The sequence below is a fragment of the Phalacrocorax aristotelis genome, chromosome 4 (assembly GCF_949628215.1).
Source record: "Phalacrocorax aristotelis chromosome 4, bGulAri2.1, whole genome shotgun sequence".
Lineage (NCBI taxonomy): Eukaryota > Metazoa > Chordata > Aves > Suliformes > Phalacrocoracidae > Phalacrocorax > Phalacrocorax aristotelis.
The window spans coordinates 69,042,724-69,068,301 of NC_134279.1; the positions used below are offsets into that span (position 1 = coordinate 69,042,724).

At 39.9% G+C, this 25,578-nt stretch overlaps 1 protein-coding gene across 2 annotated transcripts; it reads left to right on the plus strand.

Annotated features, from left to right (window-relative positions):
• The first annotated feature begins 1,969 nt into the window (after window positions 1–1,969).
• Window positions 1,970–24,738, plus strand: HS3ST1 (heparan sulfate-glucosamine 3-sulfotransferase 1). Of its 2 annotated transcripts, XM_075091857.1 has the most exons (3): window positions 1,970–2,073; window positions 10,696–11,785; window positions 13,793–24,738. In XM_075091857.1, exon 2 carries the CDS (start codon window positions 10,824–10,826, stop codon window positions 11,781–11,783), a length of 960 nt encoding a protein of 319 aa, XP_074947958.1. In that variant the 5' UTR covers window positions 1,970–2,073; window positions 10,696–10,823; the 3' UTR covers window positions 11,784–11,785; window positions 13,793–24,738. The 2 variants fall into 2 exon arrangements, with proteins under 2 accessions (XP_074947958.1, XP_074947957.1); XM_075091856.1 differs by lacking the exon at window positions 13,793–24,738 and having other exon boundaries at window positions 10,696–13,415.
• The last annotated feature ends 840 nt before the right edge of the window (window positions 24,739–25,578 follow it).

Below are 25,578 nucleotides of genomic sequence, written 5' to 3' on the forward strand. Positions count from 1 at the left end.
TACTGCTTTTAAGACATAATTGAGTGTTTTTCATTCCTTAGATTTTCTATTACATATTTATTTTACTAATTGATTTAGCCATACCAAAGTATGCCTATTCAAGGCTGGAGGCAGACAAATGGTTGTAAATAAAATAACTCCACACACACACCTACTTCCTGTAAACCATGTGAAATTGCTGGTGATACTTAAATAAACACAGCATCTTTGTTCAGCATCCCTCAATAGAAAGTCATCATTAGAAAACAAGAGTTCCATAACTGTTTGCTGTGGCTCCTGCTATAATATAACCGCAGGCCAAGGCTGAAGGAAGAGCGTTTGAGAAAATACGCATCAAGGGAATTTTTGCATAGCATTCGTGCACTGACCTGGTTTTTGGTGCAGGAAGTGAGTGTGACCTGTCGGTCCCACAGACTAGTGCTCGAGGAGTGAAAGAACAGTGAGTGAGTCGCAGCCAATGGTCATAGTATCCTGCAAAACTCTCATTAGTCCACTTCCAGCAGGAGTATTAACCAGTGCTCTGTCAAAGGTTGGAGAGGTGATTTAAGCTTTTCTCACTGCTTATTTAAAGATACCCCTCTCAGATGCTTAGGTCCAGCCCATGTCAACCTCCCCGTCCCCACACAGCAGCCACATCAACAGTTGCTAGTAGAGGGATGGAAAAAAAACCGGCCAGTGTAAATGTACAGTACATGGTCCTGCAATGCTTGTGCAAACAGCTCCACCAGCATGGATGGAAATTTAAACAGCAAACCCTAAATCAATACAATCACGTGCCATTGGAGAACAGCAGCTCTCAAAGCAAGCGGAGGAGCAAGCAACTATTCTTTGCACACAAAGATACAGAAGAAAAACTGCAGAAAAGAAGTAAAAGTTTGCAACAGAAAACATAAGAAAAAATTCAGGAACCCTCAGCTGCAGAGAGGTTCCTGGCTGCCACCCAGCCCCGGTCAGGGGGATGCTGATCTATGATTGAGGAAGTTACCTCTTCAGGCAGATGGTATTACAACGTGTGTACAAACAGCGCTAATCCACCTTCTCTGGGAACACCCCACCTCCTTCAGATATGCCAGTCCTCAAGAAACCCCCCCAGTCACGAGTGAAGCTAAACTGATCCAAATCAGCCAAGAAATGAGGTCCCCCACCAACCTCTTTTCTTTCTTCTTCTTTTTTTTTTCCCAGTTGTTTGGGCCTGCTTTTTACCCCGAGTAAATTTCAAGAGAGGTTGCCTGTTGAAATAATGGATGAAGTACATTAATGCTGTTTTTAAGGCATTTTATCTTGAAAAAAACATAAATCAGTTCTTGGCAAATACAGACCTATTTCAATAAATTAACCCTATGGCTTAAAATAAATCCCCAGAAAGCCTTTTCCCACTGATCTTAGGAAGCAGCATTTCTGTCATTTTAGACGTCCACCTGCTTTACATTCTTCTGGCTGAGCAAAAAGCATTTCGGGGCGGGGGGAGGGAATCAAAGACTCCTCGTAAAGTCCAGGAAGCATAAACAAGAAGTGGAAGAAGTAAATACTGACTGATACCAAGCGCTATCAGTCTCTCATTCCTGCCACCTCGCATGGGTGTCATTTTTGTAGGCACAGGAAGGAGGCAGTCACGGCGGCGGGGCGGGGGGGGGGGGCTGTTTCTGCAGATAGCGATCTATTTCCCCAGGCTTGCGATAGGACTTGCGTGAACTATTGTATCTGCCCGTAGGCGTGTGCGCCGGCACCCGTGTGCGTTTGCACCCGTGTGCGCACACCCCCCCGCCGCCGCCCGCCCCGCGGGCGGGGGGAGGGGGCGGGGCCTCGCCGTGACGCGGCGGGGCGGGGCGGGGCCGTACAAACAAGCCGGCGCCGGGCGCCGGGCGCGCCGCTTCCAGGCGGGCGAGGCGGGCGGCAGCGGGCGCTCCCCGCTCGCTCCCCGCTCGCGCCGCCGCCGCCGCCGCCGCCGCCGCCGCCGCCGCCGCCGCCGCCGCCGCCGCCGCCGCCGCCGCCGCCGCGCGCGCTTCCCCCGGCTCCGCCGGCGCCCATGGGACAGCGGGGCGGGCGCTGCCGCACGGCTCCGCGCCCCAGGCGGTGAGTGATGCGGGGGTGCCGCGGGGGGGCGGCGGGTGCCGCCGCGGAGCGGGTGGCAGCGGGAGTCGGGGCGATGGCCGAGGGGGTCTGCCCCCCGCCTCCGGGGGCGCGGAGGTGCGGGCACCCTGCGCTGCCTCCCCTCCGCCCGGCACCTGCTGCCGGCAGGTGGGAGCCCCGCTCCCGCGGGAGGCGAGCGCCGCACGGCGCTGCGGGGCTGCGGAGCGCGCCTGACCGCCCGTGCGAAACCCGCCGTCCCCAGCCCCGGGGAGGGACGCCGGGAGCTGCCCCGCGCCCTCCTCGCTCACTGAGGCAGGCTCTGGCGTCGCTGTCGGAGGGGTGGGGGGGAAGAAAAGAAAGGAGAGACAAAAAAAGTGGTCGGCAGCACCTGGATTGTAGGCAGCACCTAGATTTAGTCCCTGGGCACTTTATTTCTTTACCTCCGTCTTTCCCTGTGGCGAAATGACAAGGACATGTAACGGCAGAATGGCAGGGGTGTGGAAGCAGGGCGGCGAAGTGCAGGGCTCCTACCTGACAGCAGAACAACTTGCAAAAGCTCCTCTGAGCATCTTTGATCCGTTCCTACGCTGAGAGCTGGAGCTGGCTGGATGCAGCGTGCTGACCTGGAACCTGGCAAGCTGCGTAGCGCTGCAGGGCAAAGCGGTCTTTGGGGGCTGGCAGGAGAGCACAAAGCCTTAACTCGAGCTCACTTCGGTTTTGAATGACTGGCCCCCTAGAATAGTACAGGCTACTGCAGTTCTCAAGGTGCTTTCCAGGGATAACGGTATAAGAAGTTCAAATCTTGTGGGAGCCAAAGGATGCTGGGAGGGAGGGATGGCAGTCCCTAGCTGGAAGAGTCCTGGTTTGGTCTTGTCTTCCAGCCGTTCAAAAGATCAGGAAAGGGCACCCAGCTTAGTACAGGCAATTTAGTCACCTCAGTCGACTGGGAATTTAAGTTTATACCTCTCTTTCTGCTCTGTGTTAGTGCAGTAGGTTGAGGGCTTTCCCTGTTCCAAGACTGTACCTTTTTGGGTACTGGGGAAGCAAAAAAAAAAAATATCAGGGAAGTCCTGTGAATGCCAGGCTTGAATAGCTTGGGGATGGAGTGTCTGCAGGGATCATCTTTCTGGCACAAGAGACCCATTCATTGCCTGCTCCCACTGAGAGCCTCTGCAGTATATATGGCAAGTGGCACATTTAGTAGAACATTGGTGTATGCCCATATGTTGTCTGGCTATCAATATTACATTTATTTATATTTACATATTAACTATTACAATTTACATCTGCTGGCATTTCTTGCACTCTCAAACAAGTGCATTTCCCACATTGCTCAGAAATGAGCACCTATCAGTAAGAGCGCAGTTACTGACATCAGCTTCAGCTGTATCTTGCACATCCACCCCTTCAGCACCCACCCTGATTTTTTTTGCTTTTTGAAAAATGCAGAGGTTTTTGATACTACATAGCCAAATGAATGCCTTCAGTAGGTCAGTAGCAAGATTAAGCATCTGAAGCAAAGCCAGCTTTTGCCGTGGAGAGGCAACAATTTGACAGAGCAAATTCTGACCCCAGCATTGCCAGATTGCAGCCTCTGTCCCTTCCTTGTCAGAATACTACCTTGGTTATTCTGAATTAGTCATATGCTTCCACAGACATTACAGAAAAACAGTGGGTCGAAAACAGTTTTCCAATACACAAGAATGCATGCGTGTATAGATAGATACACAAGTCTTTTGCTTTTCATTGGAAGAAACCAGAAGTGTTTTTATTAGTCTGACTAGCATGGGATCTCTCCCTTCCCTCTTCTAGAAATGCCACCCAGAATCAAGAAGCTATCAGATCCCCAAAATATGTCAAAGCAATGGATTTCCATGAAAGGTTTTGATAATTAGAAAAAGAAAAAACTGAAAATATGCCTGGGCAGTCCAAAATGGGTCCTGACGCATCATCTCACCTCTTGCTCCAGAGCATGAGGGTTCCCTCCAGGTCACCATGTAGTGCTTCACTTAGTAAATTGATTGGTTTAGCTAAGTCTAATACAGTGATGACCTCACCAGTACCCACTCTGCTCCAGTATTATCCTGAAGGCAGGAGAGTGGAAGACACAGAAGTCAGCTTGGAATATGAACTGAAAGACTATCTGAAGGTTTTGGGGTTTTTTGTTTTTATTGTTGTTTTAAATATCATACTGGTATTTGGAATGGGGCCCACAGCTACAGAGAGTGGTACGAGATTGCTTGGCAGAGAAAATGAGAATGGGATTGTTTCATCTGCTATGTTACCTTTTTCAATACATCCAGTTAAGGTGAGCCTTTGTACAGAAAGGGAACAAGACAGGACAGAGCCATCCTTCCACACATGTTGTTTTCTTGGGGACAGCTTTGATGAATTAGGAAGCAACTCTATTAACTGTGCGATAGATTTTTGGCTTCCTAATTAGAATGTGACCCATTTTGCTTGGGAAGTGGGATGGGGAGTAATTTCTGGATTTTGAATTGAACATTTGAGTTTACAGGGGGATAAAGAAGGTAGTGGTACGGTGTACCCTTTTTCTTTACGAAAAAAATTGAGTCCTGACAAGCGTTTCAAAAATTGCTAGAAGGTGGTAGGGGGATTCCATATAAGCATTCAGTACAAAAATTTCTGTGTATCCTGAGCTTTTCAAGTTTATTTTTATTCTGCTGTAATGTCCCATTTTATTTTCACCTGCATGAAGCTGTTTGAAATCTAGGGTATTCTCTTTTCTGAAAACTTCTATGATCTCTTGGCATGACAGATTGCAATGGTCCCTTCTGACCTTAAGAAAAAGAGTGCATGGTATATATAACTACAGTCTATTATAAATTTTCTACTTTATTGCTCACACTGGGGCTGAACTCCTCCTTTAGTAGTCATGAACTGGTGACCTAGCTAATTTGTATAAACTGTATTTATCACAGCAGGTGCAAAAATGCAGCAGAATTCAGCCAAAAATACTTACTACCAAGTCAGCCTTTCTCAGTTTAAGTTCCCCTAACCAAAATTTAGAGACTTTAAAAAGTATATTTCTGAAGTCTTAGAGCTGGTAGACAATATATCATCTTAACAGCATTGAAATTATGAGTAGATTTCTTAACATGCTGACTATAAAAATTAAAGCCATGGTTTAATCTCTACTGGTTGTGCAGCATTTTGTAATACAATTTGGGAAGCGTACCTAGACAATATCATTTAGGCACTGTAATATAGGTTCATACAGTTGCTTATCTTTTCACCTCCCCTTTTAATGCACAGATTCCTTTTTCTATATATCATGAGGTGACCAGCAGTTTATGCCCCCAGGGATCTGTGTCTTCAGTAGTATATAGTTCTATTTCATTTAATAACTTGACTCTGCAGCACTCACTAAAGTAGGCAATTACTTGTAGTTAATTACTGGAAATCAGAGTTTGAGCATTTCACTGGCACATGTTTAAAACTTCTAAAATGGGATTAAAAAACAAGGTGGGGGGAAGTATGGGAAACATTTCTTCATGAAGAGGGCATGGTGACGCAGTTTAATACTTAAAAATAACAAAATAAAGAATAAATCTAAAAGGAAAAAATGTTTCATAAACCAGATTAGATTTAAATAAAGAACTTGCTCCCCTTCCTGTCTTCTTCTTGACTGAGCTTGAAGTGATAGCTGCACTGGAGAGTTTTGTGCTAACTGGGTACAAATTCTCACCTGAAAGAGCTTGTATAAGCAACTAAGGAATATATCCTATGGCAGACACCATCTATTCTTAGAGGATAGGAATATATACTGTTTATATCAATGAGTTCTTGAAGAATTTCAAGTACACTACAATTGATCTAACACAGTACTTTTTAAACGTATCACTGAATACAAATGTTCAGATCACTGATTTATCAGTTTAGAAAGTTGTTTGTAGAGTTGGTTAACTCAGTTATGGAATTTTTTTCCCCAATATAAGAAGCCATCATAGCAGATGTGTGGGTTGTACTGCACAGCTCAGTTTAACCAGCAGTGTTAGTCCTGTGTTTTGCTGTATTGAGTGCCCAAATATGTGCAAAGGACAATACAGTCCACAAACTGTCCTGAGGTTCTATCACATCTGCAAAACTAAATACACTTTGTAAGAACAGAAAGTCTCCCTCAGATTTTCAGCTCTAATCTCCCTCTAGAGACAAACTTCAGCAACTGATCTATGGTTCTCATTCAGGCCAGACTGACTTTTTTTAGGTGCCTGGGCAAAGATCTCATTGGTGAAGGGCTTCAGTTCTGCAAGGAGAGAAGGTGAGGACATCTGAAACTTTGCCTGCTCAACCTCAGTCCCTAGAGAACCATGAAAACAAAGCTTCTCTTTAATGAAGGTGAAGTAATCTGCTTGTTCATGGGAAGGATGTAGTCTTCCCTCTCCCAGTCACTGTCCTGGTAGTAATTGTGTTTAGCTATGCTAAACTTCTCAGTGTGTTGCTGTGGGCTTTTTTGTGAAGTATTCCTGTCAGATTTGTCAGCAGGCTCTACCTGATGCTTACTGACTGCCCTACAGACACTCCTTGTGTTCCATCCTACCAGCTTTGGCAGCTAACCTGAAGGCTCTTATGAATGTTCAGAGCTAAATCCAGCCCCATCCCACCCCCATCAAAAATGAAGTTATCAGTCCAGGCAAAAACTACTGTATTTGTTAATGCTAATTAAACTAAAAATTATATATAATCTAGGTAGCATAGACCATGCCATTGGGTGAGGATAAACATACCGAGACATTTAAATACCCTGGTAATGTGGTAAGAGATAGTTAGAAGTCATAAAATAGTGACACATTTCAAAGAGCACTGTAATATGCTTAAAGTCAATGAAATATGGCACCTGTGGCCCTCAGCACAGTTGCTGAGAAAAGCTTCCATTTATTTCCAAGTTACTGTTACTTTTGAAGAGGTTTTAATCATGAAAATCATGAAAGCTGATTTGACTGGCAATGTTCACATTAAACTGTGTTGAATAAACAGTATGGCACATTTTGCTAATTAATTGGAGAAAGCTGAAGAAAAGATTAAGGAAAAGCAATCAGACTTTTTGAAAAGCCTTGGTATAATCTTCAAAGCACCATTTAACATGAACTGTGTTCCTTCTACCAACTTGCTCATTTACTTGTAGCAAACACAATAGTAATGACTGTCAGTTAAATTTTTGTACTAATCTGGAATACAAAGTCATTGAGTGAAGTCTTCTATGCTCTGCATGACTTGTGGAGGCAGCAAAGAGAAATCTTAAAGTAGAAAAGTAATTTGGCAGAGTGGCTGCTATAAACTCTTTAGTGCATGCTTATTATTGTTGAAACAGTTTTTCAGACCCGCAAATTATAAAGCTATCTAATATGCATTTGTATCATTTTATATAAACTGCTGTAATCCTAGCCACCAAACTGCAGGTCTGTAAAAGTATTAAAGAGGACATAAGGGAGGAAAGCTGAATGGCAACCAATTTATACGCCATTTTATTCCTGGACACCACTTTGCCCACACAACATATGTTTTGTGCTGAATTTAGAGGCACACTCATGTCCATTGCGTTGCATTAGTCTAACACAACAAAATAGCTGATCCAGATATCAAACATATATGGTTTGAGAGAAACAAAAGAGAATAGGAAGAAAAGGCAAAGATCTATTGCTTGCAAGCAAAACAATTGTATATAGGTACTTTGAATGGCATAATTACTGACATGGTTCACTGGGTGTGTATAAAATGCTACAGGTACTGTAGCAGTGTTCTGCAGATGCGCATGGGCACAAATAGTTGGAGGAAAAATGAAATTCTGTATATCTGAAGCAGAAGATACTCCCATGTTACTCTGAGGTCTCATGTTGCAACAGAAAACAGTTGCTTTTCTTTATTTAGAAAAAGCTATACCCCTAAAAGTATTTCAGTTAAGAATGGGAAGACACTGAAGCAGAGCTCCTGAGGCTCAAAACACTATTTGAGGTGTAGCCCTTGGTACCATACCTGTAATATCCCACAAATTTCAAAGAGAAATGCCAGCCAAAACAGGAGTGGAGCTACAGTTAAGAGACACCTTACTGTGTCTTTTATTTCCCCCAAACATTCCCATGTTATACTCAGCCACAGGAAGGCTTAAATAAAAAAAAGTTGGCAACTGAGTAGTATGAAAACTATGAATTAAAAACAGTCCCAATGAATTGGTATATATAGTTCATTACAAAAAAGAAAAAAAAAAAAAGAAATCCCAGCAGTGTGTTGTCACTAGTATCTGAGACCAGTAGCTACAAGTTCATCTTTCCAGAGAGAGACAGCCTATTGCGGAACTTGGCTATTAGCATAGCATATTTCAATCTGACTACTAAGAAAAATGGGTTCCTATCATTAGGCTTTAACTTAACTCCTTTCAATAACAGTTCAACCTGTTCCTCACCGGAATCCTATTATGCTTTTCCAGTAAGGTGTTAAGACAACAACTCAGGCTTACTATTTATGGAGCTACAGACTCTTAAAATATACTCTGAAGTAACTGGCTATCCCCTTAATCTGTGACCTTAAAATTCAGCAAGAGTTGATGTTTTGTTGCTCTTATGTCCTGAGCTGCCCATCAGTCACTGATCCAATCTGGCTTGGCTGGTGCAGTACCATTTGCTCACATTGCTGCTGAATATGGTGGCAGCATAGCTCAGTGGGGATGTCCACCATGAATTTACCTATATTGAATTGTCTGTCACCCAGTGTCCCCCCACTATCTTCAGTGTGGGACTAATAATAAAGATTATTTCTTGTTAAAACTGAAGTAGATTAAGCTGAGAAAGATTAATAGGAATGGTGATGATGGGGAAGGGGAGCAGAAGATTAATGATGGCAGCCAAAATGGAGCGCTCTCAGCCAGATAAAACTTAACAGTGACCAAAAATGGAAGAATAACAAACTCCTCTGCAAAGTTGCCTCACAGCAGACATCACAGAACAGCCCAGGGCATGACCTTCTGCCCAAGACAGGGCATGCCTGTGACCTCAAAGCCTGCAGGCATACAGGGAAGCACACACTCTTTTTTGACTTCACAGCTATCTTGACACTTTGCTTCCCTCTCCTCCCAGCCTTGACTTCTGCTGCCTAACAATATTGCTGCCTTGTAGCCCTTTAAAAGTGATAAGAAAAAGGGAAAGCATAAAAGTAATAATCAGTAGCAAACATCAGGAAGCAGACCTGCTCCATTCAGGGTGGAGTCATGACCTCTGTAAATGCAAAGCTATCACCCAGAACTTTCTAGATCACTTAGAAACACATCATTAGTCCATGTCACACTGGGACTTAGCTTATTGTGGAAAAGTCATTAGTTTCTTTTCAGATTCTCTGGAGAATTTCCAAAACCTAGCCCTTGCATTTCCTCAGGTTGTTCATATGTAATTTTATATTTCAGCCCTTGTTAGCTGGTACAGTGTGCACTGTTCCAAGCTTAAATTCATAATTACAGTAGCCTACTAAGGCAAAGCAGTCGGGTGCTCTGCCATAACGGCTTCCACTTCTCAATGGAGTTATGAAATACCAAAATCATACTTACCCCAGCCCTCCACTGAGGTTATAAAGTCATTGGAAGGCATCTAACTTTGGGGAGCTTGTATGCACAGCCTGCTCATAACACGACAATCTGACAGGTATGCTGTGTGTGAGGCCATTAAGATTTCACTTCAAACATTGCATTAAAAACACCCTGACCATTAAATGTGGTTCAGTGGTGGTTTTCAGTAGTCTTTTGATAAAGTGTAAAGTTAGTTGTTTACATCACAGCAGCTTGCTGGCTAATTCTCAAAATGACCTTCAGAAGTATCCATTGTGTATTTTCTTTCCTGAGTATCATAGCTGGAACCACAGCTTTTCTAGCATTTTGTTGATGTAGTTGTACTATATGGTTTTATCATATTACCTTTTTGCAGGGCCAGAGTGCATACCACCTGACTCTATCCTTAGAAACCATAAGCACAAAGCAAATGTTAACTTGACTTAAAAAATGCATGAAAATTCAACTTTTCCTTGGTCTACTACTCACCCAGAGCTCTTCCTAACTTCTTTCTAGGAGAACATTACCTTCCCATGGTTGGGCAGCTCTATCTATATTGTGTAAGCCTTTTTCCCAGGAGGCTTTACTTCTAAGGCTGCTGTCATATAGTCCTTTAGGATGCTGTAATTCCTGGGCTTCCTAAGAGACCCTCAGCTTTTAGTAATGCTTTTTTGGTCCAGTCAACACCTTTTCTTTTTTTATGTTGTATTTCTAAGATAAACCTATTATTGCAGAATAAAAAAAGCACTTAATTCTCTTGTGATTGTTGTTCAACTCCAATGAAATCAGATTTTTAAAAAAAAAGAAATAATACTCTGGATGAGTGTTGGGTGCAAGAGAAAGATTCAGAATGTTCATGTCTCCTGATGACTGGAAATAATTTTTTCATGATGTTATTGTATGTGTCTGTCTTTTAAAGAATGTAATTATACCAAATGATCTATGAGCCTAGAGCTGGGAAAGCTGAAGAAGTTTGTTCAGTTGAGAAAAGCATACTTGCAGTGTGGCTTTAGTAGTGATATGTCTGAGTATAAAATAATGTGCTGCTTTTCTTTGTCTTTTCCCTCTTTCAGCAAAGTTTCTGTTTGAGAAATACACGTTCACTCAGCAAAACAGAAACAACTTTTAAAGGTTGTTCTCGGTGGAAATCACTCTATGCACCATTAGCTGCTTGAGTGAAACCAGACTAAGAACTTCTGTCATGGCAGCTTTTCTGCTGGGAGCTGTGTTGCTTATTGTTCAACCTCAGATAGTGCCTTCCACACCGGCTATAAATTCGAAGGCTGAGGCTTCTCAGTCTGTTCAGAGAGAACTTTTAAAGAAAACACCTCAAAAAAATGACTTCAAGGAAAACATTCATTCTAATGGATCATGCCGGCAGCTGCCACAGACTATCATTATTGGGGTAAGAAAAGGTGGAACAAGAGCTTTGTTGGAGATGTTGAGTCTCCATCCAGATATTGCAGCAGCAGAAACTGAAGTTCACTTCTTTGACTGGGAAGATCATTACAGGAACGGATTGCAGTGGTATATTAATCAAATGCCATTCTCTTATCCCCATCAGATCACCGTGGAAAAAACTCCAGCATATTTCACATCACCTAAAGTGCCTGAAAGAGTTTATAACATGAACCAATCAATGAGACTACTCCTTATTTTAAGAGACCCAAGTGAGAGAGTACTATCAGATTACACCCAAGTGTTCTATAATCACATGCAGAAGCACAAACCGTATCCATCCATTGAACAATTCCTGATTAAAGATGGTGAACTCAATGTGGACTACAAGGCAATAAACAGAAGCTTATACTACATTCACATGCAAAACTGGCTGAAGTATTTTCCTCTTGATCATATCCACATTGTAGATGGGGATAAACTAATCAAAGATCCCTTCCCAGAAATAGAGAAGGTAGAGAGATTTTTGAAGTTATCACCACAGATAAATGCTTCAAACTTTTATTTCAATAAAACTAAAGGCTTCTACTGCCTAAGGGACAGTGGTAGAGAGCGTTGTTTACATGAGTCAAAAGGACGAGCACACCCACAAGTTGATACCCGGTTACTCGAGAAACTGCATGAATATTTCTATGAACCCAACAAGAAATTTTTTGAGCTTGTGGGCAGAACATTTGACTGGCACTCATTTGTGGCAAGTTAGTGGTAAGCTTCAGAACCTATGTTCCAGTGTACATTTAGAAATTTTAAAAAGGGCATTTAAGCTATAATTTATTTGTAAAAATCCATAAATACTTCTGTACAGTATTAGATTCACAATTGCCATATATACTAGTTATATTTTTATACTTGTTAAATTTGAAAGCATTTTGTATTGTTTTTCATGGTTGTTAACGTTGTGTATGATGTGTCTATATGAAGAAACTAAATTATTTCACTGCAGAAGATGCTCTCTTGAGAGTGTTGTCTTTTTAATAAGAAATTAATTTAAACAGAACTCTTCAGAATTATTTGAGTACTTTGGCCTTTCTGGACTACTCTGGACTTTCTCCTCTAATTGCTAATGAATATGCTAAACTTTACATTTCCATTTTTCTTGCTTTAAAATGTGGTTTAATAATTTTTCTCATTTGAAAATATTGTTGTAGTTAGCAAATTGTTCCATCCTGCTTTATAAAATTATTTCCTGATAAAGTGATGGTCCTTATACATGTTGGGATATGCACACCCAAGGGACAATGAAAGTCTCTGTGTAATATGACATATTAACTGCTGTACTTACCTTCGTATTTATTGTTATAACAGGTGATCCTCAAATTCTTTGGCAGTACAGTGCAGGTTTCGTGGCAGATTTTTAAAGATTCTATGGGGACCAGCTCATAAAATCCAGAGTTAACTGCAGAAATATGATCAACCTGAAAACTTCCTACAGTCTCTGAGTGTTCATATACTTCATAAAGAAGGAGTATTGAGAGAAGAATTTAAGCAATATAGGGACATTTTCAAGGTTGCTTATGACTGTTCCTACATTTTATAGCACACTTATGCTTTGCCACCGCTGAAAATGAACTACTACACCAGAAAAATTAGTTGGTCTACATTCTAATAAGCAGCAACTTCACTCACACAAATATTACCATGCTTGTACCTCATTTAAGGCTGTTTTCTACAAGTTGAGCAGGTGCTTCCTGAAACCAAAAATTGCCCATGGACTACTGTTCATTTAATCTCCTTTGAAGATCCATGATGCCAAATCTTGATTAGACTTGTGAGTTGTGGGAATAACCCCAATTCCAGGAACTTTATGGTCTTCCATCTGCTAAAACTGGAAGTTAGATGTTAGTACATTGGTAAAAATTACAGCTCTCTTCGACCACGGTAGTTATGATGTCTTGTTAGTCATCAATTTCTGGAGTTAGAGTTAATCCTGTTTCCACACAAGACTTGCTATAGTACTTTCATTCTGAGCTCCTAATTTTCATTTTATGATCTTGAGTTTAGCTGCTGAATGTGCAGTGGCAACACCCTGTAAATTTGAACTTGTAACTGATTGTTACAATCCCTTATAAAATTTAAATGTAGATTCATTAATTTTTTTCTGGTGAGACGGTGCAAACTTGGGCTCTATGGCAAGGTACTGTCTGGATGCAAATATCCCATATTATGCTGCTTGCATGTAAATTTGCAGGTGCTGCCCCTCTCTCTCCTGCTCCTTGTGCACCTGCCCAAGCTGTATTCAACCTCAGAGAGGTTGGTGGTGTTTTATAAAGTAGACCTTTGATGAAAGCCTACAATGAAATGGTATTGTACTCAATAAAATATTTTCTCAATTGCATCTTTCTCTTTTTTTCATCAGTTTCTAGTTTGGAAGACCAGAATTTAGGATTCAACTCCAGTTTAGGTTCCAGTTAAATGTTACTTAAGAATTGAGCTGTAGCCTAGTGGATTTATTGGAAAGCAACTACTGGGTTGTGCTTGTATGGTCCATTGCTGACGCAGAATATACAACAAGGAGGGACAATTTTTGGTGACAATAATGGCACATCTTACGTGAGAAAGATGCCAAAAAATAACAGGGTTATAGTACCATCATGCTCCTACTGAAGATTTAGAAGAGAGAAATTCAGGGAGTTTTGTGTAGGGGGGGGCAGTATTTTTTTTTTTTTCTACACTCATTATTATCCCATTTCCTTCCTAATGTGATCTCTGCAGGAACCATCTGGACCTAAGAGATTTTGGCCCAGATGAATGGCTTCCCACTGTATAGTTCCACCTTCATTAGTGCCTCTCTACAGCCCCAGACTAAGCCCACCATGTTCGCCAACTTTTTGCTGGGAAAGGAAAAGTGCGACCAGGATATATGACCAGAAGCCAGAGGAGGACAAGAAGGCAGGATTGCATCAAATTCACCTGCAGCAGGTCATACAGGGTAGCATAGGCATAAGTGTTGAACTGTGAATGCCAGAGCAATATTGACACCTGATGTTGGTACTGAGAATACTTTTAGATATATGATGCTGCCTGATACCAGTATCTTGCCTGTCACTAAGCTGAACACATGCACATGTTCCCCCCTACCCAGTGTGGCTTGTCACTGTAGAAGGAGAAGTAGAGCATAGGGCCTCATAGCATGTTCTCTGTAGGATCAGGAGATGAAGTGACCACTTCAGGGGGACACCCTGAAGCAGATGCTCACAACTCATGCCCTAGACCCTAAGTTTAAAGGGGCCCACAGACTGTCATATTGAATGTGTACACCTTGTTCAGGGATGGCATGATTGTACAATGCCTTATCCTGGAGGTTGCACAGCTAGCTGTGTGGTAGCTATGATGTTGATGGACAACAAAGCACACCCACGCTAATGACAATGGTAATATTTGCCTGCCATAGGTGCCCTAAGTTCAAGAGTTCCGATACTTAAAACTAGGATTCTGAGTGTGAATTTTCAGTTTAACAAGAGCAACAGTCACTTTCCACACATGCATTACTGTATTTAAATATATTTGCTAAATTATTTCTAAAGAAGTGCTAAACAACAAAAGCCAACAGAAGAAAATGAAGAGAGAATGAAGGAAAGAGGCTGAAGCACAATGCAATTGGGACTGTAGAAACACTAATAGTGAGCTTTGCGGTCATGCCACATCTATTCATGAAAGAAAAAAAAAAAACCCTGAAAATACCTTTCAGGTGTTATGCAATATAGGTATTTATTTCTGTAAAACTCTACCATCTCGGGTTTAAAGTACAACCACTTGGGTGTTGCTCCAGAGGCATGTTTCCTCAGGGCAGCTAGCCAAGTCTGTGATCAGTCCTGCAAATAAAGAATAAATAGAACACTTTATGAGAATTCAATGTCCAATTCAAAGCCTACCACTCCCCTTGAGTACAAGAAGAAATACCAATCAAGTCATTAATCAGGGTGGCACTGCAGGACTGTGTCTTGCCCTCTGCTTCACGAGACAGATCAGTGTGAGTCTTTGAAACACAGATACTGCACCTGGAGAGGACAAAGTTTAAACTACAATGATTATCCCATGAGCAATGCTGAAAGAGCATGGAAAGGGAAAGAAGTTTAATGAAAAAAAAACCCCAAAAGTTATTACTTCATCAAGAATATTGCTACATCTATGCTTGGTGCTGTATGATCCTTTTACATGTGCTTTGCTGTTCCTTGTACCTTTTACCTGATGTTGTAGGTGAAATAACATCTACTGTGCTTGAATAAATCAACATTGTTCTGGAACATCTCAGAAAAAAAATCCATCCTTTTTTTAGTCTTGTTTGAGCCTATTTGCATTGGGAATATGGTAGAGCTACACGCATTGATGTGTGTGTGAGACTTACCACCATAGAATATATTAGATGAAAACATCATTTCCTTGGGCCTCAAAGCTGATCATTTCATATTTCCTTGTCTACATGCATTTTCAGACTCAGTTTCTGCAGAAAGCCAGGATTCTCATTCCCTGTTGTCATCCACACAGATTTCAAATGTCTAAAGAGAAATAAGATGGGGTAAGGCGTATTGCCATGTATCTGTCTTCTGCTTTATCTAGCATGGCTGACCAGATATTTTAAAAAGTTCACATATGCACCCCACAAGTTACAGGCTATGTATCAAAACTACTCAGAAGAATATCCCCTCTCCTTTCCCTTTTTTAAAGCCCGTGACTCGAAAGTCCTAATTTGGCTCACATTGAGTAAAATATTGCAGTATATTAGTAGGTGTGCTCTAATATAAGTAATAAATACTCTAATAAAGTAATAAAAAGTACAGTAAGGCAAAAGTATTAAACTATCATATGTCAACAAAGTGTGTTGAACTTGCTACTAGGTATATATCAGCTGAAATAGTTGCAAGTATGTGCCCCTACAGATTTACCATTCTTTTCTCATTCTTTACCTATAACTTTTATTTATATGACTCTGCCTAAAGTGCCCAGTATGCTGGAAAGATTGTATTATAATTCCTTCATTTTGCAATTGTGTTGGAAAGGCCAGTTACAGAAGGAAGCCATGCAAATATCTTATGAGTGAAAAAAACTTTAATATTTTGCCTACCAAAATAAACAAAATTGCATTTCTGTCTCCTAGAATATTAGCAAAGGAGAGCAGTACTCTATTTTCTTGCAACAATAACCCATTCACAGTAAATTTCCTACTTAACTACCACACAAGAGTTGATGTAGTTTTTAAGTTAATAGTGCAATAAACTCAACAGTGATGCTGAAGATTTTAAATGCCTTCTGGGATATATAAAATATGCAAGTCAGGGTGGGGAGCAGCTGGGTGCATAGGAACAGCTGATCTCATTGGTCTGAGAACACATTTTTTTTGATGATAAGGGACGTGAAATTTTTGGCTTGGGTATCACTTTGTGTTGTCTATGAAAGCAATGTCTTCAATTAACTTCCAAGTCAATAATCCTATCATAATGACATAATCTTTTTACTTGCTGTTGACATTATGCTCCGCCAAAACACAGTTTAAGAGCCAAACCCCGAACAGCAGGTGCATGAGGGATCCCTTAGTATAAAAAAATATTTTAATACTCAGGCACATAGCTTCAATTATGAAGGCGCATTGGCTTGAACAAAGGACTGTTTGAAGTGAATGGAAAAATTCTTAATTTGGATGAGGGTTACAGAAACAGGAGTGTGTGTGCATTCATAGTAAAACAGCAGAACAACTAACATGCCCTCCCTCCTTGGTTTTCAGTCAGTCAGTCAGTCAGTCAGTCAGCCAGCCAGCAGTATTTCAACAGTAATGACCAGGGTCAGCTTCCAGGACTCAACACAGTTCGGTCCAGATAACACTCAGTTACAAAAGGAAGAGTTCTTGCAGTATTTCTTATACCAGACAGTTCTCATGCTATCTCCTATTACTAAATCTTGTGAGATTCCTCTTTCCTGTCCTGTATGTTGCTGTATCACATGTGTCTTATAATTAACTATTATATTAACACTCTGTAAGAAAATAGGTCCATGATCTGATAGTATTTTTATAGAATACTGTTCAAATGAATGGGAAATCACAGCATTATGGGGTTCAAAACATACTTTATCTATGTTTGCTTTGACATGTTTTAACCTTTAATTGAATAAAATCCAACTTATTTGGTCTGCATCGTTTCATTACAGGAGTAACTATTGTCACACATGAGCAGTTATCTAATGCATTTCCTAAATAGAAATGTGTAATCAAAGGAACATATTTTTATTGTTGCTAGAGTAGCAGTTATGTTATTGGCCATATTATGAGACTTTTATCCATACTATGAACGGTAGCAGTATTTCTTTTGAAGTAATGGAAACAGTTGGAGAACCATTCTCTTGATCCATGTAGGAATGGGGTCTTTTTTCCTTTTGTGACTATGTAAAGTACAAAGAGCAGGAATGCAAGTTATGTTATATAGTCAGATAACAAAAGTTTACTGAAGTGGAGCTAAGCCAAAGGTAACAAAGTGTGCATGTGCAGGAAGAAATGGAGTTGGAACCATACAATGTCTTATTTATTTTAGTGTCATATCATTTTCTTGCCTGAACATGTGTGTTCCTTTGCAAGGGGAGTAACAGAGGGAAAAAAAGGACACACTGCAGAAACAGAGCACCTAGTCCATTTTGACTGTCACACTGGCGGGGACCAGGGCTAGACAGCCACATGAATACACAAGGACACTGGAAGTGGATAGTAAGGGGACACTGGATACAGGGGAACATCTTATCATGGCCTCATTCCCTATGTTCACATCCTTACAGAAGATGAACAAGCACCCTTAGGAGAAACAGCTACTTGTCCAGTTCTTGCCTCTGCCACCTAAACAGAGAAAAGGCACCCAACACCATATGAGTATCAGTTGATTCTGATGCCTTAAGGCTTTTTTTTTTTCATAGTCAGTGCAGTATAATGCAATTAGACTTATTATTCACCTAAGTTTCTAAACTTCCCCTTTCTTTGTTTTTAAATTTGTACTAAGTTTTCCATCTGCTACAAATAAAAGGGTTTGATGAATAAGTGATTTACAGCCTGCAGGAGGAGAAGAGTTCATATTGAACATTTTGCAGACAGGAGACTTGCAAAAGAGGATATTTTCTCACAGAAAAAAAGAGCATCTGTGGACCAGTTGGTTTCTTGCTGACTAAGCCAACTGGGTATGATACTACTTTTGGCAGCTTTCTTATTCTTGTGTGGGCTTCAGTTATATAAATTCCATAAGATATTTATTATTGAATATAGCTATATATTGAATATCATGCATATGATGTTTTATTATGTCGGCATTAGTTTTCTAAGTTAATTATTTAACATCAAATGATGTTAAAATCCTAGTGCCTTTTTTTCATACGTAATAAACTTGAGTCAGCTAATGATCAGACATTCATGAACTGAAAAGAAAATAATGTAAAAGTTGAGCTGCCTCAAATGCTTCTTTTTGTGACTCATACAAGAACTTTTTTTCTGCAGCCTTATGGAAGAAAGTTGAATTTCAAACATGGTAAATAAAGAGGAAGATTTACTATCCCTTACAAAAGGGCAAGACATGAAAAATGGATTTTAGCAAGTGAATTAACTGTTCATGAAGTTGAACAGGGATTGACAGCTCAGGAAAGTGAAAAGGAAAAGCCTTTCCTGTTCTCAAAGCAGGGGTAAAATGGGTGTCACAGCCTCTGTAGGGACCTGCAGAGTTCTGTTATGTTCCCTCCATTTGATCACAAGCATGAGAGTTTTACTGCCTCTCATCTGGCACCAAAAGATGCTTTTTCTTCTCCTGTGCTCCCGGTTACTAGCCTTGAATCAGTCTGTTTAGCTGTGACTGTACTGGAAATAACAATTTAAACATAAAGTGGAAAGTGGCTTAGTAGAATCAGCTTTATTCTCCACCTACATAACTGCTCGCCTTACAGACAGTTATGCTGAACCAGCTGGGAGGACAATGTGCCCAGTGCAGACAGCAGGAATACATTACACAGATATTGCTGCTAAACAATTCATTACCCTATCCAGGAGACAGCTTTGGCATTATTCCTACTAACTGAAGGACCTCAGCTCTTTAAAATCGCAGCCATTCCATTGGTGGACAGCCATGATCTCTTGTATTTGATTGTCTAGTAATAACTACTTGCTGGGGGATGATGCCCCTAAATTTCTTTTTCCCCAAACCAGTGATTCAGAATGTGATTTCAGCAGATACAAGCCGTGGCTGAACGCTCAGAGATACTGCTTAATCTGGCCAAAGCTGATCAGAGCTGTGCCAGAAGAGGAGTGGATCCAGCTGAAAAAGAACCCAAACAAAAACTTTTTTCCACTGCATCAGGTCCCTGGTTCTGATCATCACACTTTTCTGCACACAGAAGCAAACCTGAGCAGACCTAAGTGTGAGACAGACTTTCATTCCAACACTGCCACTTGACTATTACACTAGACTATTAAACTACAGAAGTCTTCAAGTTTTACAGCACCTTGAGGTATTCCTGCCCTCTATTTGTACTGCCTTAGGACTGGTACAACTTTGTGGCCAGTTATCCTGTGCATTGGATCAGGGAACTAATGTATTTTTTTTATACATTTGCTTTAAAGCACTGGTCATGCAGAGACAACTAAAGAAGTGGCATGCTGTGGCCAGTGTGGGGGTTAATACTAATTTTGCCACTGAATACTTTATGCTGTGACACCACAGCTCTGGTATGTACATTGCAGCATGACCTGTCTTCACCCATTGAATCGCCTAGCTCAGATCAACCTATGAACTAACAAATGCTCTAGGTAAAAACATTTAAGTGGAATGAATGCCCAGAGCTCATTTTTACCTCTCGACATATGTGAGACATAATAGTACTCAAACACTCTAGGTGAGGAGGAGTGGGTGGCAGATGACCCCCCCACCCTGTCTGTGAGGACACTGCAACAGTGACAGTACAGATTTCCCCATAGCTTTCAAAATGTTCATCTCTCAATGGGTTCCTTTTACTTTTCCATTCAATCCTTAACTTCTTTGTCTGCCAACAAAGGATAGGGGGTCTAAGATAATTCCTTTTTTTGAAGGAGACACCTTTAGGACCACCCTTAGCCAATTTCACAATGGATCTGTGCCACAGCTTCACATTTATAGTTGAATATGTGATGGATGCAATCAACCAGAAAAAGAATGACAAAAAAATATCTTTCCTAATCTAAAAGGATATACAACTGTTGATCATGTTTAACCAGAATTCTAATAATTTGGAAAATTATTTTCTAATAAGCAGGATTGTTACCTCGTTCTGCTTTCAGATATGCTGATTAAACCTAGTGCCCTCCAGGAAAGAGACAATACCATAGGGCCATAGACATAAACTAGAGTATGCAATTGTATCATCTGAAGTACTGAGAGAGCAGGAAGGCTACCCTTTCCTCTTGCTGCTGAATATGTAGTTTCTACTATATTTAATGTCAGGCTTGCTTTGTACCTCTGAAAGGAGAATTCCGCTTAGAATATTTCAAATACTATTAATAACCCTGATAAATTTCCTTTTCTTATCTGTAAAATCAGTTTCTAAAAACTTGTTCTTAACTTGGCAAGTGAGGAATGTATCTAAAAAGCTCTACAGACAAATGTATCTGTACAGCTCTGGTTTCTGCTGCAAATAGAGTGATACTGGCAGTTCTACAAAACTGGTAGAGTCAGTGGATTCAGAGTTAAAGTCAGAAATTCCCAGTCTCACTGAAGTCACCATTGTAGAATAACACCTAGGTGCTCAAATCAATTTCTCTATGTCCCATCACTGGCATATATCACTCAAGTATTTTAAGGAATCAGATTTGCTTTTATGCATTATTCAGTTAATGGCTACATTCAGCACATCTGATTTTTCAATACAGTACACTAATTTCTAATGCTATGGCAGATATGCCATTACTGACTAAACGTCTTTCAATGTTACAGTGTCACAATCACTACCATGAAATATCTACAGTTCAGTGACAATAATTTATACTTATATAATGCAATTCCTTCCAAGTATTTTATAAGACCCCTGAAATGCAACCACTGTTACAGTGGAGAATGACATTTAAGTTGTGTTTAAAAGTCATACAAAAAAGGAGACAAGTCAATGCTTTTGAGGAAACCAAATGCAAACCTCTAGCCATAATAAGGACAGTGAAAACTTTAATGTGTAGGTAATACAGGAGTTTATTTTTAAGCACATCCACCAGAGCCCTACAAGGTAAACCATGCAGTATCAATGTACCGTGCTCTGAAAATGGAATTGCTGAGGAATGAATCAATGGTCCCAAAAACAAAGTATTTTAAATCAATGCCTTTCAACAGTATATTCAGCCAGAAATAGGTACATTGTAAATTAGCCTACTGAGAAGTTGGCAGGTAACAGCCGTATTTTTAAAGGTACTTACATACCTGGAAATGCAGGAAGATAACCACTGGGATTTTCAAAAGCACCTTCGTAAGTACCAGATTCTTTGTAGGGGCTTGAATACTGTGGCTCTCATAGTCCCCTGAAGGCTTTGTGAATATTGGCACAGGGAAATGGGCTGTACCTTCTGAAAACAAACAAACAAACCAAGAAAAACCTGGAGTCCACAACTGGAGAAAAAAATGCTTCATTTTAAATATCTACAAAATGAAGTGATGAAAATAAAATCTAATCATTAAAGACACCGAACACTTAAAGGAAGATCATTTCAATGTAGAGAGTATAATTTTTCTGTCTACGCCATCTCAAGTGATAAGATCTCTGTAGCTTAGCTAAACCTTTTCTGAAGTCTTGCTTTCTCCTCAGGCAAAAGCTAAAAAGAAAACCAGCCAGAGGACAAGGGGGACCTACCTCAGTTCTACTTTCCATGGAACAATTGCAATCACATCGCGGGAAATTAGCATCATAAAAAGTGAAATAATGGAAGAAACCCAAATCATCAAATAAAATACACAGACATTAGACATACACTCAAGTTTTCCAGATGGTAAAACAAGCTCCCCAATTAATTTAAATCAACACAGGTTCATTAAAGCCAACACACTGTGTTATCATATACTTCTCATCACTGGAAATGGGATTTGAAGAAAACAAAAATTATCTGTAGTTGTTCCATAATCCCTCTGCACTTTTGAAATTGTATAAAGGACTTTATTAAAATGTGACTAAGGTCTTCCCTCTGGTCCCAGAAAAGAATAACAAGGTTATTTAGCCATCCTTCTTAAACTAGCCAAACTGTATGACAGGGAAAAAAAATCTTTAAAATTCCATAGCAGAGTTGGGTCAAGGCAGATATCTTTCAAAGAACAAGAAATCATGTAGAAATTACGTAGACTCCAAGTGTTCATAAAATCCCCTCCACCCAGATAAGCACATTTCAGTTTTTAGTTACTGCCTGTCAATCCAATGCATGCTATGCAAACTTGCCTTGCACAGATTTGACTTGTTCACTCTTTTACAGAGCTCATTTAAAACCATGCCTGCTCTACAAATTTTCCAGCAGGACAGTCAATAATCTGCTAACTTGATACGTTGCTTTACAGTTTATCACAAAAAAGACAATGAAGTTAAATGCAGCAGAAGGATGCAGACAGTCACAGCAGTTACAGTTCATTGATAGTGTGTTCTGCAGACCAAACTAAAGATTTGCAGTGGATCAAGTTATTTTTCTTTTATTTCCCCAGAAATGTCTACTAAATCACCCATATTTTGACACCTGTAACTCAAGGATAAGAGAAAGACAGCTAATGAATGAAAACAGGTTTTTCTTCTGGCTTTCTTGGAGCTTGTCTATCAGTAAAGAAGTTACATGGGGTTTTTGCCTTTTCTAGTATATTAAGTGAATGCCTCATGCAAAGGAAATGCCAGTTTCCTTCTCTCCATTTCATACTTCAAAACAAAACAGAAAGAATGTGCAAGATTTGTTATTGAGGCAAATGCCAATTTGGTCATGCAGGCAAGCAATTCAGCAATAAGAGAAAGCAGGAAACTGCAGACTGGTTTATGAGGTGTGGACCATGAGAACAGCCATCATTCCTTTGAAGGGCACCTATTAATCATCTCCTAACAACTTTTTAGCCTCCATGGGCAATCTCTGAGAAAAAGCAATGACCTTTAATCTGACTGTCCAGATTAAAACGCTAGTTTGAAAAGCAGGAACAACCACAGCCACTGCCCTTTATTGAATGAAACATGTCTGAAGGATCATGCTGATCTGATAAGAGAGGTCACTCACATGATGGACATAGTGAACAGAGAAAGATTTTAATAAACTGCAGATCAAGGCCATGACTATGCTCAGATGCCAGCTGTAGTTTAGGTAAGAGATCATAGAAATGTGGAGTTGCTAAGCAGCTTTGCTCTTTTTTCTTATTATATAATTCATATAGATGTTCATGGAAGAACCAGCTCTGTCTATAACATCCCCAGAGGAATACTGTGGAATCTCTAACTATTTTCCTTCAATTTGGTCTCGATCAAGAGGTGTCCTCAAATGGGCTCCTCTCTGCCACATTACCATCAAATTTAGATTAGCTCAAGGGGAAAATGTGAAAGTTAACACAAACTTCAGAACTGGTCATTAGTAGCTATCCCACAACAAAATTACACTTTAATTCATTCCTTTCATGAAATGTCTTTCTTTACTGCGTACCTGAACAGAGGTTTTCTCTCAAAATTATGGGGATATGGTCTCACTGGTGGTGCTGTTCTTGCTGAGTGTGTGCTAAGGCCACTTGTCTTCATTGTCAACTGGGAAAAAAATATTTAGAAAAGCAAAATGTAGCTGTAGGTGAACCTTGATATAAGGACAAAAGGGGCTATACTGTCCTGCTTCCGTAGAAATCACGAAAGGGAGAAGAAAACTGTGCAGGAAGAAAAAGGTGCTGCAGCAGTGAGGTCAATGATTACATGTATTAGATTTATAGATTTAGCTAAGTTAAGCTAAAGACAGCACTACATTCTTTTCTAATAAAGCCAACAAAGAAAGCAAACAGATACATAAAATATAGCAATAGAAAATGTTTGTAAATAAAATAATAAACTGCTGAAAAGATCAAGCTTTTCAATATTTTTTGAAGTGCTAGTATTGATATTTCATTTTCAAGAGGCAACAATGTTCCTTTAAATCATTGAGAGTAATTGAAAGGATCTGGCTGTAGATTGTTTGCAGTTTTGAGGATTAAATATAGGAAATGTAAGTCGCAATTCTGTAGTTAATGGTCCCATAAAATAAACAAAGTCTTACTCTGCGTGACTTTTGTGGGTGAGTATCAGAATGCAAATTAATTTTTCAACTAAATAAACTGGCATAAATAAACTGTATAATCATTTAAAAGCTTATACAGTTGCTAGCAAGATGTACCTCATGCCTTCTTACAATAAGTAAGCGATGCAATGTGTCACAACTCTTACAGTACTGTTTGCAAAAATTACGTACCATTGCTGTTCTCCCTGGTTGGCTGTAAAAAACACGCATAGGATTTAAACAATGTCTGAAAGCCCCTGACAACATTATTTCAGATGTCCAGATGATGTATAACAAAAATCTTTACAGCCTTACTTGCAAAACCAATCACACAATGCTGAATTTTCATGTGCTATACTTTCTGCTAAGTGTAATTCAGAACATGCTTGCATTAATGTTGATGGGCAAGATTCCAAAAAAGAATAAAAAACTACAGGTAACTCACCATCGTTCTTTAAAATTGCATGAGTACTTAAGTATGAAATCAGACTGGGCTTCTGGAAAGGAGACGTAATAAGATTTCCCCCAAGGATCCTTATGGAGATGTTTTGGGAAGCAAACAGCTTTTCTCCAGATCTTGTAAATTATAATCCTTAAGTCATATCATTCTAACATTTATCACTACTCCAATTTGCCCCAACTCCCAATGCCTTTAAAATCAGTGATTTTTTAAGCAGTGTAACTGGAGTTAAAGAGCCCAGATGAGCTGCTTGCTAGAGATATAAAAGGGACTCCACTCAGATGCTAAAACTCATATTTAATGCTATATCTATTCTGAATTCCTGAAATATTCTACAGTTTGCCTATAATGCCTACAGTTTCAAGGACACTGAAATTGTTTTGAGGAACAAAGAGACTAGGGTGGCACATTTTAAGCAAAACGAATATTGGCTTAGTAGTGTTAATAAAACCTATTTTATTCTGACTATAATTTTCTGATTGTAGCAACCTGGTTCAGCATTTATTGCCCTTCAACTCTTGTTCTACTTAAAATAAAGGGAGCCAAAAAAAGTCACAAGTGTTCACCTAAAAGCATTTGCGCCTCTTAGAAGCTGATCAGCAATAAATGTAATACAATACTATTAACACACCGTAAACAGAATTCAAAATTAATCCTTTATGCACTTGTGAATACAAAGCAGCAAAGGATGCAGAAGAATAGCTTTGCAAGAAACCCTCTTTTACTGAATAAAGAATGGACAAAAATTAATATTAATAAAGAATAGATTAAAAATAAAATTAATGGAGAATAGATAACAAAGATTAAATGATATAATGT

Bases quoted from the DNA above. Each gene is read 5' to 3' on its own strand.
- HS3ST1 (XM_075091857.1), top strand. From the start codon at position 10,824: ATGGCAGCTTTTCTGCTGGGAGCTGTGTTGCTTATTGTTCAACCTCAG.